This window comes from Miscanthus floridulus, chromosome 9, assembly GCF_019320115.1.
Source record: "Miscanthus floridulus cultivar M001 chromosome 9, ASM1932011v1, whole genome shotgun sequence".
In the NCBI taxonomy this organism is placed as follows: domain Eukaryota; kingdom Viridiplantae; phylum Streptophyta; class Magnoliopsida; order Poales; family Poaceae; genus Miscanthus; species Miscanthus floridulus.
Window position 1 is genome coordinate 17,327,937 of NC_089588.1, and position 16,300 is coordinate 17,344,236.

The following is a 16,300-nucleotide window of genomic DNA, read 5'->3' on the forward strand; positions in this document are numbered from 1 at the left end:
AGCGTAACACCCCGTATAGGGGAACCGATCCCCTGTAGTTCGCTCGGGCCAGCCAGAACATTGCTACCGCGGCAATGCTGCTGCGTAGCTTGTCCGAGCCAAACAACTCTCGCGAACAGGCGATCCACTGGAACCTCTAGGCACTGGTGGAGACCGCCGCCGTTCAACAAGCAGAGAGCTCCGTATCGCGATGCCGACTCGTGACCTCGCTCCCCATCCAGGGAACAGGGACGCGGCAGATGGGGCACTACGCCCTATCACCGCCACAACCACCAAGTGCGGCACAGGAAGCCGCAACGGCACCTCGTCTTGACTCGACGACCGCTCTGTGCCGACTGCCCGTCTACGCACGCCTCGGACCGAACCGAGGCACGCGTGGCGTCGACCGGAGTCCCAGCCCTGACAGCCCGGGACCACCAACCTTCGCCCAACACCTCCAGCAAGCACCGTTCCCACCACGCTTCAATAGAGGCCACGACAAAGGAAAGGCCAAGCGCCAGGATCAAGACGAGGGCCCCTCCACTCAGAGGGGGAAAAAAGAATAGAAAGAATCGCCGCTGACTGGCCAACTCCGCGTTGGTCGCCACGGCTGATCATGCGGGCACGCAGCCCCAGTAGGGCTTCTCCAGCCACTTCCACAAGCTCATGGAGAGTCCATGCACCAACCATGACTACCCCGTGAACCACCTCTACAAGGACTGCCTGCTCCTCAAGCGCCTGCTGAGGTAGGCTAGCAGGCCAAGGAAAAAGGAGAAGAGGCAACGGCCGAAGAAGGGGGCGCAGCGGACAAGGATCTAGACGACTGAAGGACGAAGTGATCCGACCGGACGCCTACCAACTCAAGGACAACAACGACGACGCTCTCACCAAGCACCATGGAACAGCTATGTCATTTTCTTTTCCCCTAAGTTTCAGTCTTTCCATTATTTACTTAACGTACGCTCCTGCAAGAGCACCCCGACCCAAACGCTTTTCGGCTCGGAGCGCTCGGGGGCTCCACTAGGGGGGCACTACTACCTCTCTGTTTTGTTTACTGTTGTATGGAGAAATTCCTTCCTACCCTAACGAAGGGGTAGTTCATTCCTTTAATTTACCTTACGTACCTTTGCTTTAAAAATTCCGACTGATCGCACCCCGCTCTTTCCTACGGTTACGAACAGCTGAGCCTCGCAGGCCACACCCCGGGCTCACAAGGGTGCAACCTACGGAACAAACGGGCAGGTACGAGAAAGAAAGAACTAAAAAACAAAATTATGCTAGGGGAAAACTAAGGAACGAAAGGGAACAGGCGTCCCCGAACGGAGTGACTCCATCATAGAAAACAAAATACCATTATAACCGTTAAGCACACAGAAACGTTTACACGTGGGCTCCTCCACAAACTTAAACTATTTTACTTTCACTAAACTACTTATATCCTACAAGCTATTGAACCAGCCCGGTGGCATCTGATGGCGGCACGACCGACGAAGATGTAGGCTGCTCACTCCTTGGCGGCACGATGACGTTCCCCCCCAAACCAGGCTCCGTACTATCCATAGGCTCGGAGGCATCCTCCCCACACATGCTTCGGGCCATGTCTTCACGGCGAACCTCCATCACCCACTCAGTGGAAACTTGCTCCGACACTGGACGCGCGTGCGGCAGCAAGCTCTCCCCGATGGACTTGATGTCCTCCATGCTCAGGCCTTCAACATACCCGCTACAGATAGTGGCGAAGTCTAGATTTGGGTGGTGCATCGCCACCGAGGTCAGCACCCCCAACGCTCCTTAAAACAGCCCGCTCCTAATAAGGTCCTTGACCGTGTTCGGGACCTCCGCCAACTGGACCGCAGGCGCACTAGTGCCTGGCGCCGACCCGAAGACTTCCGAGACAACGAGCTGGGTGGCTTTGCGGATCTGGTCAAGATCCCCCTCAAGAGCATGTCGCTCCTCACGGGACTTGGCTAGCTCCTTGACCTTCCGGTCGAAGTTCACCTTGGTCGTCTCCAGGTCCCGCTCCAGCACCTTCACCATTTCACTCAGCTATGCAAGAAGGGCGACAAGCTCAGAAACAGGCTGAGGAAACCAATGCAACAACAAACAAAAAGAAAAGGAGGTACGTACCAGCACGGGAGTTCTCAAGGGCAGAAAATTCCACCGCCTATCGAGTCACCTGCACACGCAGCCGGGCGTTCGCCTCCTCCATCTCCATCACCCGACCTCGGAGCGCGAGCACCTCCTGGTTCGTCTCCGACTGGGTCCTCTGCTCCGCCTACAGGGCCTTCTGTGCCGACTCCAGGGTGGCCTGCTCTGGCTCAAGGGCCACTAGGGCCTCTTGAAGCGCCGCCTCGGTGTTCGCCAAGGACGCCCATAGCCCCGCCTCAGTCTCTACCTGGCAGACCTTCGCCGCCTCGAGCCCTTGCTCAGCAGCAGTTGCCCGCTCTGCCACACGCTGCCCCTCCGCCTACACCGCGGTAGCCTCGGCCGCCCGGTCCTGGGACTCACGGTGAGCAAACTCCACCCGACGCTCGAGCTCGGCCATCCGGGCGTGCTCCGCCTGGAGGAAGTAGGACTTGCGGGATGACATCTTCCTTATATCCTATGAAAAAACAAGCATGCTAAAAACAACCGACGCAAGATTCAAAGGGCAAGGACAAGGACTAGCAAACTCACCTCCGCGGTGAGCTGCAGGTCGCCCTCAACCAACTGCCGAGCGAACTGGGCCTGCTTCCGGGCGCTTTCGAGCTTCGTGCATAGCTTGGTGAGCTCAGACACCGTGGCATGCCCTTGTCCCCCAAAAATGTCCTAGAGCTGACGCTCCCGGGAATCCCGGAGGATGAACCGCGCCTTCGAGGGGTCCTCAGGGCAGGGCGACTCTAGGTCCCCCTCTGGCAGCCCGCCGGAGGGCCCGGCCACCGACTGGACCACCACCGGCTCCCGCGGTAGCACCGCCAGCTCCCGCGGCGACACTGGTGGCTCCACTGCGACAACTGCCTCCTCGTCTGATGGGATGTCCACCACCTCATCCGCTCAAAATCCCGCCAGGCGTCCCAACTCCATCCTGGCCGCGCTTCCCTCCGGCGCCTTCAACGGCAAGGGTAGGTCGTGCGGCCCTCCACCCGGCGAGATAGGGAGTTCGTCCTCCCTCATCTCTTCCGCCGTGACCAGTGGAGGAGGGGCCGTGAGGGTCACCTCCGATGCAACCCCCGGCATTAGCACCAGGATCACCGCCAACACCGCCGCCGCCACTGCCGCCTTATCAGCAGTCGACCCGGGGGACACCACCCTTGGGAGGGAAGGCTTTGCCACCGCGACATGCTGTAGGGTGGGCCTCCAAACCTCCTGTATAGGGGTCAGAGCGACGCTCAACCCCAGCATCCCCTGCCCGCTAACAGAAAGTGAACGTGAGTCACCCTCCAAAAAAGCTCAATCAGCAGAATATCAGAAAGAAAAACATATCGGGTGGCGAGCGGCACGACTCTGAAAGCAGAGCCCGATGTCAATGGGCCTGCAGCACGAGGACCGCTCCTGGGCTGTGACCCATGCCTCCTCACTCCTGACGGGGACGGAGTCGCCCCGACCGGCTGTTGCCCAGTCTGCGGGTCGCTACGACCTCTGGCTCAGGACCCCTCGATCGGAGCAGCGGGCGAAGCGTCCTCCGACTACAAGTCGTGCATCGTTCGGGCCCCAGTCTGCTCCTCAGGCCACCCGGACTGTTCAACTACACCCAAGGCAGGCAGGGCCTCCTCCGGCTGTGAGCCAGGCGTTGGCACCAGTCCCATCGGCGCACAAGTGCTAGTCCGCTCCTCGGACCGCCCTCCTTGTTCCGCCACGTCCATAACAGGCAGGGCCAGAACTAGCGACGCTATTGAGGGGCGCGGTGACCGCGTCCGCTTCACCGCTCGCTCGCCAACAATGTCTGCGCCCGATGCGTGCTTCCTCGACGTGGGAACCGTTGCACGTCGTGCGGCCTCCTGTCTGTCACCAGCGGACGTCCTCGCAGGGCCACAACGCTCCCCCGAGGTCGCAATGACCTCCTGACTCTCCTCCTCGTCGGAGAATACCATGTCATCCACATCTATAGGATCATCCGACACGAGTTCCGACTCAACGTCGCTCCCATGTTCCCCGGCCCTCACACGTCGAGCAACCTCCTTCTTCTTCTCTTCCTTCCGCTGAACCTCCTTGGTTCATTTCTTCTTCTAGGCGTCTGCCGCCTCCTTCTGGGTGGCCTACTAAGCCCGGCCCTCCAGTCCCTTAGGAAGGTGCGGCCAGGACATGTACCTCCCAAGCCCCTATGGAACAGATGGCCCAGTATCAAGAAACAGGAAAAGTAGAGGAAGAAACGCAAACAAAATAAGGGAGCGTACCAGTGTGGGCACGATCGATGCATTGAACGGTATGGGTTTTCCCATGACCATCTCTCTAGGCCTCAGCTGCAGCACTCGGCTGACATGGCTCCAGATCTCATTGTCTGGCAGCTCCTCTGGCGACGCGCGGTCCGGGTCCGACCGGCCGCCGTACATCCACATCGGGTGCGTCCTTTCTACCAACGGCGCAACCCGGCAATGGAAGAGGGTGTGGAACACCCGCACCCTATCAAGGCCACACCCTATGAGCTTCCAGAGCTCCTCCTCAATCACCTCCACCTTGTTCCTCTCCGTGCAGGTGCAACCCCACGACCAACTTTTCTGCTTCACCGGTCGCCCACCGGTGAACGCTGGAAACGGTGCCTCCACCGGATTACGGATGTAAAACCACTCCCCATGCCATCCTCGATTGGAGTCACATTGGGCGTACGCGGGATACCAACCTCCCGCGCCCGGCTTCCTCTGCAGGGTGAACCCTCCCACCGGTGTGATTTCGGCCGAACTCCAGTCCGACATAGCTCTCCCGGAGAAGAAAAGCCGGAAGAGGTCCGCATGTGGCTCCATCCCGAGGAAAGCCTCGCAGACGGCGATAAAACCAGTGATGTGCAGCACCCCCGTCGGGTTGGCATGCTGTAGCTCCAAACGCCACTTGTTGAGGAACCCGCGCAGAAACCAGTGCGCGAGGTATCCTAATCCACGCTCATGGAAGGTAAGGAAAGAAACCACCTCGTCCGGACAAGGCTGCGGAAACTCTTCCTTCCCGGGGACCCTCCAGTGCGCCATCTCCTACGGCGGCAGAAACCCCTTCGCGACGAAAGCCTCCAGCACCGACCTCTTCACGGTAGACGACCTCTAGTCCGACATTTTTTGTGAGTTCCTCTCTCCTCCCTCACTCTCTCCCCTTTCTTTCCTAGAAACCTCCACGGCTCTCCGGAATGCTCATGGCGAAAAGGAAGAGGGAAGGAGGCGGCAGATGAAGAACAGGCAAAAGAATGGAACGAAAACCCTCCTCCTTTCTCCTACTTAAGGAAAAGGGAACAGCGGTTAGGGAAGGATGCGCCGATTGTGGAAGCCAGAACGACAGAGCGAGAATCTCTCTCTCTCTTTTCATTTAATGCAGATGAGACGAGCCCTGGCTGACGAGATGTGCTCTATCGGACGAAATGGCTCCTGATCAGAAGGGACATGGCCTGACCATGGCCCACCACTATCGCACGATCAACCACTACCACACGACGGGCACAGGAACCGAAGCACCACCACATGAAATCTCCACTGAGAGACCAACCGGCCCCCTGAGTCGATCGAATCGCTCAGTATCCACACCTGAGATACAGGTAGGAAGTGAAGGGGCGCCCCGTGTAGGCCAGGCCGACTCCATCATGAACGACGAGCACGGGTCCCGGTCGGACATTTCCGACTGAAGCTATCCGAACCCCATCTCTCATGTCATCAAGGTGAGCATGTGTTCATTAATACAAAACTGATCACACAAGGGCTGACCCACAATTGACGAGCGCAGGTCCCGGTCGGACGTTTCCGACTGGAGCTCTCCGAACCCCGTCACCCCAGTCATCAAGGTAAAACACTATCAAAGCCCCTCTATTTCAATATAAATCATTCATACATCCATACGTGCATTTCATTCCATACGCTCGCGCCTCCCGAATGATTCAGGCCTAGAACCGCCCGGGGGCTCGGGAACTAAGCATCGCACGTGCAGCGAAATGCATCAGAACGCTCCGTGTTGCGTCACAAAGCGGTGGTTGCCTCATTCGACATGAGTAACCAACAGAGCCAGGGGAGAAAACCGTAGATGAGCACCATGCGGCCCTAGCCTGGTCCGACAGACCGGGTCATCTCAACCTTCTCGTTCGATCCTGAACCTCTCGCCAAGCCCATAGAATCTCCATCGAGGGGAGGCCGAAAGGCCACCCAGGTTGGTCTCCGGAACGACATAGGCATCTATCGGGTTGCAGGTAAAGGAGTAGTGGAATGTCACAAGAGGGCTATGTCGACCCCGTCACAAACAATGGACCCAGATTCTGCTCGATCACACCCGTTAGCGAACTCACCGAGCTAGTCTTCGAGCCCGAGCGATCAGGACAGGCAACGAAACTCAGCCCCCCTGGTTTGTGAGAAACTAGATGGGGTAACACACATAAACTCACATCGACCCCTACGAAGGCCTGAAAGGGCTTGGGGGCTCAAGAAAAACGCCAAGGACGACGACCTCAAACTCGTCAGATCCACGACTACGACTCGCCCGATCCACGGCGCGCACCGACGCCAGGACCCATGAGCACCGCTGTGTCTGATCTTTAACTAAACTAACAACGTCTTCATAACAGCTTCACTTCCGACTATGCTCCAAAAAAACCCTGGGACCGCGACCCCGAACTCGCGTCGACAGGATCGGCGACATCCAGCTATGGCTCTTGGGACCGCGACCCCGAACTCGCGTCGACGGGATAGGAGACATCTAGCTATGGCTCTTGGGACCGTGACCTCGAACTCACATCGACGGGATAGGAGACATCCGGCTACGGCTCTTGGAACCGTGACCCCGAACTCGCGTCGATAGGATCGGCGACATCCAGCTACGGCTCTTGGGACCGCGACTCCAAACTCTCGTAACGGCTTCACTAACTCTCGTAACGGCTTCACTAACTGAAACTAACTAAAACTAACTCTCTTGATCCATGGCGCGCACCGACGCCTGGGTCTACTCACGATTCCACCTCGCCCGATCCCACAGCGCGCACCGACACCTGGGTCTACTCGCGACTCCGCCTCACCCGATCCCACGGCACGCATCGACGCCAAAGATCAGTGAGCTCTGTCGCATCCAAACTAAGTTGTCTCCATTCATGGCGCACATCGACGCCAAGGTCTGTCTCAAAACTAAAAACTCCCTCGCCCGATCCCCGGCGCGCACCGACACCGGGATCAATAGGTTCTGTCTCAATCCAATCCACGCGCCTAAAAATGCCTCGGCTGCACAATGACACCTTGGTTAGAACAAAAAATCCGTCTTAGACTAAAAACACGCACACACGCCCGCTAAAACAAACACCCCCCAGCCGGTTCTGCCCGAACCGCCCGGGGGCTCAGGAGCTACACCCGCGGGTGCGCTCAAGCGCACCCGCCGAACAAAAACCTCTCCCGCTAGCAATACAGAAAAACCCCCCAGCTGGTTCTGCCCGAACCGCCCGGGGGCTACACCCGCGGGTGCGCTCGCGCGCACCCGCCGGCAAAACAAAAATCCCCCGGACGATTCTGCCCGAATCACCCGGGGGCTCGGGGGCTCCTGTCGGGTTCATAAACCCGGGGTCCCTCGGGGACCGGCTTCCACGCCAAGGTTCGACCCAAAAGTCTAAAAACAACAGGGCAAAGGGACGGCCCAGCAGCCGACCGGAAGGCCTGGCCCAAGAAGAGCAACACCCTCTCGTCAAGTTCTTCGGCCCACCTATCTGACCGTAGCACTTGCTCCAGGCTCCTGCCGCCTCCGAACGGCCTCTCCAATCGGAAGGCCTGCCTTGAGCCCTACTTCCGACTCCGACCCCGTGTCTCTCCGACCGGGGTATGTAAGAACCCTGCTCACCACTTTTCTCCGACTGGCGCAACCGAAGCCAACTGGAGCCATCCGACCGGAGACGCCCGTTCGGAAGGGACTAGGGACGAACGGAGAAAGCAGCACACAAGTCAAACCATGGTACAGGGACCATACCCTGAACACCTGCGGGAGCAGTGCTCCACAACTGTCTTGACACATACAGTATTGTAGGCGTCGACATTTATCCCTACAGTATTGTAGACGCCGTCAAGCTCCCATATGGCAAAAAGCCCCTCACATGCCTCTGGGCACCAATAGTGTTGTAGGCGTCGGAATTCACCATACCTGGTAAACGTGGTGAGACTCCTCACATGCCTCCGGGCAAGTAGTGTTTTTGCAGGTACCGACATCAACCCTTCCTGAAGAAGACAATGTAACCTCCCACATGCACCTGACATTCTACAGTGACATCAACAGTGTTGTGGGCGCCTACCATTATCCCATCCTCTTCGGCGTGGGCAACGAGGCTCAGAAGCATCCGTACCCTCTCTCTCTCACTTGTAAAGTCATCCCCTTCATCTATAAAAGGGGATGCGCAACCCCCGATTGAAGGGGGCTCAGTTCCTTAGATTCAGTAGTCCAATAAGCTCACAACCACAGAACCGTCAGGTTCGGACCTCAGGCTCACGCTTGAACACTTAGCTCATAGCTTAGTTCCAGTCGCTCTCGGCCCTTCCAGTCGGAGCCGACCGGACCTCTTGCACACCCCATCTTTCTCCTTCTCGTTTATAACCTCACTACAGACTTCGAGCACCTGGGCTCGGGAATAAAGTCGCCGACCGACCCCAACTAGACGTAGGGCAAGTTGCCCGAACCAGTATAAATCCCGTGTCATTGAGTGCTAGGCCACCTCCGATCACAACGTACAGCAAAACTACAAATATTTACTAATTGGTCACATTCTGTACCGACAGATATTGAAAATATAATCATTTTAATGGGATTAACGTATTCCAAAATATACAGTAGAAAACTATTAACACATATATGTTGCGTTCATGGCCCTATATTAGTCCAAAGCTCGATGCAAAATAAGAGAACTGTATAAAACTATTAATATGATAATTTATTTGCTCTAAGGGTTAGCATTATCATCATGCAAAAATTCTCTGGTTCATTCATTATTTAGGCCACGGAAAATATAAGTAATAATATACTTCCATAAAATATTTAAACAACTCTAATGAATAAAACAGTTATACGAAGATTGTAGTGTTCGACAGCTTTGTAGTGATTTTCATTTGAAGTCATATGTATTTCTAAATAATCATTTAAAGTTTCAGTTCATAGAGGTTAAAAGGAAGAAAAAAAAAAGAATGTCCAGTTGGTTTTTTTTTTTTTGAAAATTTAGTTGGTTTGGATTCTGATTGGATAAATCGTTAGGAACCAACGATACACGTGGTTTAGGTAGTGGTATAACCTCTCGAGTGGATTGATCGAGGTAAGTGCTTACTACTACACATACCCCATCACTGCCGGTCCTTAACCCCCCTTTACCACCGGTTTTGCCGGTCGGTGGTGAAGGGTCGGCGGTGATGGGTACCCCACCGCTGCCGGTTTTGGGCCGGCAGTGATACACCCTTCACCGCCGACCCGTGGTTAGGACCGACAGTGAAAGGGGTATCATCGCCGGTTCTAATCCCCATCCAGCAATTTTCAAAATTCGAGAATAAAATATCAAATAGCCGATTTTTTTTCCGAGGGAAGCAACATTTGTAGAGGCAGTTTTAAATTAAGGCACCCCTAAAAAAAGGAGGTGTTGCTACAAATGCTTTTTGTAGTAGTGCTAGTCTCTAAACTCGCAAATCGTGTGTTTAGGTCCTCAAACTTATTCGTCCATGCCATCCCGGCCCCTAAACTCACAAATCACGCATCCTTAAAATTGTTCAGTTATGTCATCCCGATCCCTAAACTCGTAAATCACCTCCTTATATCGTCGATCTATATTAAGGTCCTAGAGCCACTGAGACGCGAATAGAGATTGAGTACTTAAATAGGTGATTAGCGAGTTCAAAGACTTGGATGATATAGACGAACAATTTTGAAAACCTAAAAGGATGATTTGTATGTTTAGGGACCGGGATGACACAGTAAACAAATTTATGGACATAAACCATCGATTTTAAGGACCGGGACAACGTAGCCGAAAAGTCTGCGGACCACCGGTGAACTTTACTCGCACGCTGCAGAATTATTGGCAGTGCCAACACGACTCACCATTGGTGCCGAGCACATGTGGTACCATGCATCGTCACCACTCCACTCACCACTGTCGCACCATTGCCAACAGCTACCTACCACTGGGCCAACAGGCAATAGCCACTCTTTTGCGTCCGGCGCACGTGACTCCAGCATCGATACTATTCGAGACTGGACATCTGACCGACCCACCTACAGTTGCTGATTAAGCGTCACAAGACTAGCAACAGCAGGCAGAGAGGCTCAGTTAAGCTCAGTTGCGCCTTCCTTGCGCAGATCCGGTTCCGATTTGCTTGCACGCACACCTCGCTGAGGGGAGAAGAAGCACGGCATTTGGAGATGTCAGAGGCAAAAGCAGCAGCATATCTCGTCTGAGATCCAGGTATTTTTACACTATCATATTCTACTTGTAACCAATTAAGATTGATTTATGACATCCAGTTTGTTTTATGACATCCAGTTTGCAGGCCAGCGCCTTCCACTCTTTCTGCTTACACCTAATTTCAGACTCTTCGCAGGTAGTACTGAAGACAGAGCCTACAAAGACGCCGTTGATTCTTCTGTACTTGGCGCTCTGGTTGGTATTTATGTTCATCTTTACCCGTGTTAACTCGTTCACCTCTCCTTTCCCTACTTGATCGATGCAAGGCGGGGCTAGTTTATGTTTCTTCATTCATTGCCTAGAAGAAAACCCCATCTGATCTCAGGCTCTCTAGTTTTGGAGCACTCGCTGGGCTCCTTGTGATGGCAGGGACAACAAGGCTTTAAAGGCCTGCCTGCAAATTAAGAAGCCCCACTTCAGCAACATTCATCTATCAAGAGGCCAAAGTGCTGGCTACACTTGTTTGCGCAGGTCAGATATGGGAAAAACATAATTGCACAAGAAAGTGCTAGCATTATATGACTCTTTTGCTTCACGCAATGCCTGCTTATTTCTTTTTAATAAGATCTATAGGAAATCTGGGCGAAAGAAGGTGCTTACTGAAACATGGTTGGTATGGAAGCTGCTGCAGTCTCTGCAGCAGTATCTGCAATGTTGAAGCTTGTGGGCAACAAGTTAGCTCCACTGGTCTATAGTGGGTGTGAAAGAGGACCTCCGGGAACTACAAGATCTAGCTCAGGACATCAACAACCGATTGGAAGCAGCAGGAGACAGAGCTATAGGGGATGCTCCATTTCTCAAAAAGTTGAAAGAAGCTGTTTATGAGGTTGATGATGTTGTGGATGAGTTCCAACTGAAGGCTGAAAAATATGAAGCTGATGGTGATGGTGGTTTTGTGTCCAGATGCCTGCACACAAAACCAAAATCATTTATATTTCAATGCCAGGCTGCCAAAAAGATCAAGAAAATTAAGAAGATGTTTGATGTCTTTGTGAAGCAAAGAAGTATTTTTAATTCAGTGGTTGGCAATGATCCTGTTAGCCATATAGAAGACACAGCTATGAATATGCAAACACTGCCCTTCGTGGATGAGGCATCAGTAATCGGAAGAGACCAAGAGATGAATGATATTCCATCTGAGCTGCTACAGGATGTTGACCAACAGAGAATCAAGATAGTTTCAATAGTTGGACTTGGTGGCTCTGGGGAAACTACCCTGGCCCAGCTGGTTTTCAGCGAAGTAAAAAATAAAAACCATAATCATTTCCCAGTTAAACTATGGGTTCATGTGTCAGAGGAGAAATTTCAACTTGAAAAAATTCTCAAGAAGCTATTTGATGCTATTTCAAACGAGAGGTCCGATGGCCTTTCCTTGAGGTATATGGCCAATAAAATCTCAGACGAGTTGACCAACAAAAGGTTCCTGCTTGTATTGGATGATGTTTGGACTCAAGAGCGGATTAAATGGGCAGAGTTCATGGTACATCTAAAGAATGGCTCACCAGGAAGCAGGATTCTACTCACTACTCGTAGTAGAAATGTTGCTGAAGCAGTGGAATCTACAACATTAATCGACTTGCCACTGTTATCTAAGGATTACAGCTGACAAGTGTTTCAGCAAAGCTTCGGAAATGCTGTGAAAGATTTAGGCTCTGAATTTCAAGAAGTTGGGAAAGATACTGTGAACAAGTGCGGTGGGGTGCCACTAGCAATTAAAGTTCTTGCAGGCATCCTCCGATACAAGAAACGAGTAGAGCAATGGCATGCCATAAAAGACAACAATTTATTAGATGTCGATGATAAAGAATGTCAGGTATCTGCTTGCTTGTGGTTGAGCTATTTTAACTTGCCATCTCATCTAAAGCAGTGTTTCACGCTATGTTCAATGTTTCCTAAAGGTCACTTGATTAATAAAGACCAATTGATTGACCAATGAATTGCTCATGACATGGTCGCCAAAGATGGTGTTAACTACTTGGAATATGTTGGCGATGACTACTTTAGTCATCTTGTGCAAATGTACTTCATACAAGATGTGGAGGAAGCAGGGGGTGGAATAGTAAAGTGTAAGATGCATGATTTGGTGCATGATCTTGCCCGATCCATTTTGGGTGATGAAATTTCACTTGTCATGCCCAAGAAGACAACCAATTTCACAAAGATCTGCAGGTATTTTTCTATAATGGAAAATACAAGACATATTCTGCCCAAAAATACATTTCAAAAGACACGTGCTATGTACATTGTTGAAGGTGATGATTTCATATTTGGCAAGGCATCGAAGAAAGCAAAACACTTGCGCAGTATCACGGTGAAATATGTGCATACATCAGCACTCACTGCCATACTACAGACAAAAAATTTGAGGTACCTTCGAATTTCAAGATTGAAATAGGAAACACTTCCTGAGGTTATTTCAGAAATCTGGAGTCTGCAAGTTCTTCATGTAACATCAAGTGATATTGTCAAGTTACCTGAATCCATTGGAAATCTGAAGAAGTTGAGAGTGGTCAACTTGTCATGGTGTAGGAGTCTAACAAGTTTGCAAGAATCTATTGGCAATTGTGTCATGATTTCTACAATAGACCTTTTTTGTTGTTTTAAGGTTGCAACTTTACCAAGAATAAAAGGCTAAGGGTATTGAGGCTAGGTTATACTATAATTGAAAGGCTACCATCAAGTATCACGACACTGGAGAACCTGGAGTGTTTGGACCTTTATAGCTGTTCTGAGTTGGTAGAGTTGCCTGAAGGCATAGGGAACTTGAAGAAGCTTGTTGTTTTGGACCTGAGAGAATGTGAAATGTTACGAGCCATTCCAAAATGGATTGCACAGCTTACTCGACTTGAAACGCTGGGACTATTTGTTATCGGAGAGGATAACGAAAATGATGCACAAACTTCTGAGCTTGAAAACATTAATAAGATTAGAGGGGAACTAACTATCCATGGTATTGGACATTGTATAGACCCAGATGTTGCACACAAGGAATGGTTGAAGCAGAAGACAAACTTGCAGAGACTGACACTAACTTGTGCAAGTGATGTGGGGGCGAAGTCTAAAAATCAACTGGAAGGGTTGGAACCACCGCCTGGAATTGATAACCTCAAAATTGTCGGGTATTCAGGTCAGGAATCCATGCAGTGGTTGTTGAAGCACAGAGGTGCAGAAGTAGCAGGGCTTCCTCGCTTCCAGACTGTTGAGCGAGATGGAACTATCAGATTTCCCAAAATTGGAGCGTCTGGAGGGACTAACAGAGTTGCCTTATTTGGAGAAGCTTGTGCTAAGAAAAATGACTGCTCTTAGAAGCATAAGCGGAGGTCCATTTCCTTCATTGTTGGAGTTATATATGAATGGAATGCCAAGTTTGGGCGTGGTTTGGATGGTAACAGAAGAAAGCTTGGCTGATGTAGAAGGGGGGCAACTGCAGATTGGTAATCGTCTATCATTTCTAACTATATCGGAGTGTGCCAAACTGATGGTGATGCCATATTTTCCTTCATCGCTAGCATGCGGAGCCTCGCATCCCTCCGAACCCTGCGGATTATAAGATGCCGACCTCTCTGTATGCTTCCCGAGTGGCTTGGGAAGCTCTGTTATCTGGAAAAGATGTACGTTTCTTGCTCTACCAATGCAGCCGCTCAGGGCCCTCAAAGCACTGCATATTTTCAAGAGTGGGTGGGTGGGGGGGCCTCTGCTCTCCGTCTCTGCAGACTCCACGGATTCATGGTTACGACAGCGTTAGTAGCCTCCCTCAGTCATTCAGCCAGCTCACCTCACTCACGAATCTCGTAATAAGCGATTGTGAGTTTCACCAGCTGCCAGAATGTTTCGGAGAGCTCCGCTCTCTACAAATGCTACACATCGAGGCATTATGTAGGCTGAGCAGCCTTCCACAATCATTGGGGTACCTCACCTCCCTCCAGGAGCTAAAAATATGGAGTCTGCGATGCACTTGGCCAACTTCCCGAATGTGTTGGGGAACTTCGATGTCTACGCGTATTCAAGATTAAGGCCCCGTTCGGCACGGCTTTTATCGGCTCCGGCTTATCTGACATCCAACACTGTAGCACGAAGCCAGTTTTCTCTCTCTTCCTCTCCCCTCTCACTGACACGCGCACTGTTCATCAGAGCCGGCCGGTTTTCTGGCTTGCCCCCGAATGCTACCGTACGATCGCTGCAGTGAGACAGAAAAGGGGAAAAGAGAAAACCGGCTTCGTGCTACAGTGTTGCTACGGTATTGTTGTCGGATAGGCCGGAGCCGATGCAAGCCGTGCCAAACGGGGCTGAGTTGCCGAGCCTAACGTGCCTTCCCCAATCATTGGTGCGCCTCACCTCCCTCCAGGAGCTTGAAATAGGAATGTGCCAAGCACTTGGCCAACTGCCCGAATCGCTGGGGGAACTCCGCTCTCTAAGGGCGTGTTTGCTCACCTGTCTCTGCCCGGCATGGCCGGCTGGCCTGGTCGTGGCCAGCCTAGGCCCGGCTGACATGGTGCAAGCACTCTTGTTTGCTCCATTGAATCAAAATGAGCCAGGCCAAACAGGGATTGTGTTTGTTTCCCTGTACCACGTGTTATGCTCACCTTGCATCCAAGAAGTGGTAGCATTACCACACAATCCTTCCCTTCTCTATCCTTGTAGTCATTTCATCGAACACACTGCGGGTCTGCTTGGACGAGGCAGAGCGGCGGCCACGAGCTCCGACACCCAGGTCCTCCTTGCCGGCCGCGCGCTCAGGTCCTCCTTACCGGCCTCGCGGTTGAGGACGACGAGCAGCACCGCGTCGTGGAGCCGCTCGAATTGGTTCGCGTCCTTGGCCCCATCGCATGGCATCCCACCACCTCCTCCAGGTGCTGCTGCTGCCGCGGCGCCGCCGAGGAGTCCGCGTCGAGGTACTCCGGGGAGGCCGTGAGGACGGCGGCACAGAAGAGGAGGTGTGTGGTGGGGTGGTGGGCACGTCACTGGCAGGCGAAAGGAGGAAGCCGCACGACGGTGAAGGAGAAGCGAACGGAGAAGAGAGGAGGTGAGGCCGGGAGGTGACGAGCTCGCGCACCGTGTGCTCCGTCTCGCTCCGCCGAGCCGGGCCGCCAAGAAACGAACCCCCTGGTCGTTTCCTGGGAGCCAGGCTGCAGGCTGCTTTGAGCAGCGTGCGAGCCAGGCCAGGGAGCGGGCCACGGACGGCAAACACGGGCCGCTGCAGCTGGGGAGCGCGAGCCACCGTCCGGGCCAGGGTCGCAAACGCGCCCTAAGTAAATTCTACATATGGTGCTTGCCGGACCGGATTTCTGCTCCTGAATCGATGTGCTGCCTCACCTCCCTTGAAGAGCTTATTATCGCGGACTGCAAGGGTATTAGATCCTTGTCAGAGTGGATTAGAGGCCTTACTGCTCTGCAGACACTGGAGATCTCTGGCTGCCCTGATATGGAGAAGCGCTGCGAGAGAAGGAAGGGGAAGCTGGCACCTCATCTCCCACATCCCTCATCTGAGGATTGGGGAAGCAGAAACCCATTATTACCATTATTTCTTCGGGTGGTGAGTTCATTAGACTCTGATATATTATATATTTCTCAACGCCATTGCTGTTAGTACTCGAGATACCAACACCGTCAACTGATTGCAGCAAGCAAAAGCACATTTCAAAAAGGAAATTCTCCCTTTGTGCCTTCCTTTTTCTAACACACAAAAGGGTCCAAGCACAACCTGACAAACATGAAACTCACAGCAGATGCATGTGCAAGGTTAATTTGAAC

General features: G+C 52.5%; 1 protein-coding gene and 1 long non-coding RNA gene across 4 annotated transcripts; both read left to right on the top strand.

Annotated features, from left to right (window-relative positions):
• Positions 1-2,818: 2,818 nt before the first annotated feature.
• LOC136479341 (uncharacterized) lies at positions 2,819-3,466 on the top strand. Its single transcript, XM_066477234.1, has one exon. It carries the CDS (start codon positions 2,819-2,821, stop codon positions 3,464-3,466), a length of 648 nt encoding a protein of 215 aa, XP_066333331.1.
• A 6,902-nt stretch (positions 3,467-10,368) lies between these two features.
• On the top strand, positions 10,369-16,300 carry LOC136483487 (uncharacterized). Of its 3 annotated transcripts, XR_010765457.1 has the most exons (4): positions 10,369-10,549; positions 10,628-11,020; positions 11,123-12,718; positions 12,802-12,815. It is a non-coding gene; the product is annotated as an uncharacterized lncRNA (long non-coding RNA). The 3 variants fall into 3 exon arrangements; XR_010765456.1 differs by having other exon boundaries at positions 11,115-16,300; XR_010765455.1 differs by having other exon boundaries at positions 11,123-16,300.

Bases quoted from the DNA above. Each gene is read 5' to 3' on its own strand.
- LOC136479341 (XM_066477234.1), top strand. From the start codon at position 2,819: ATGAACCGCGCCTTCGAGGGGTCCTCAGGGCAGGGCGACTCTAGGTCC.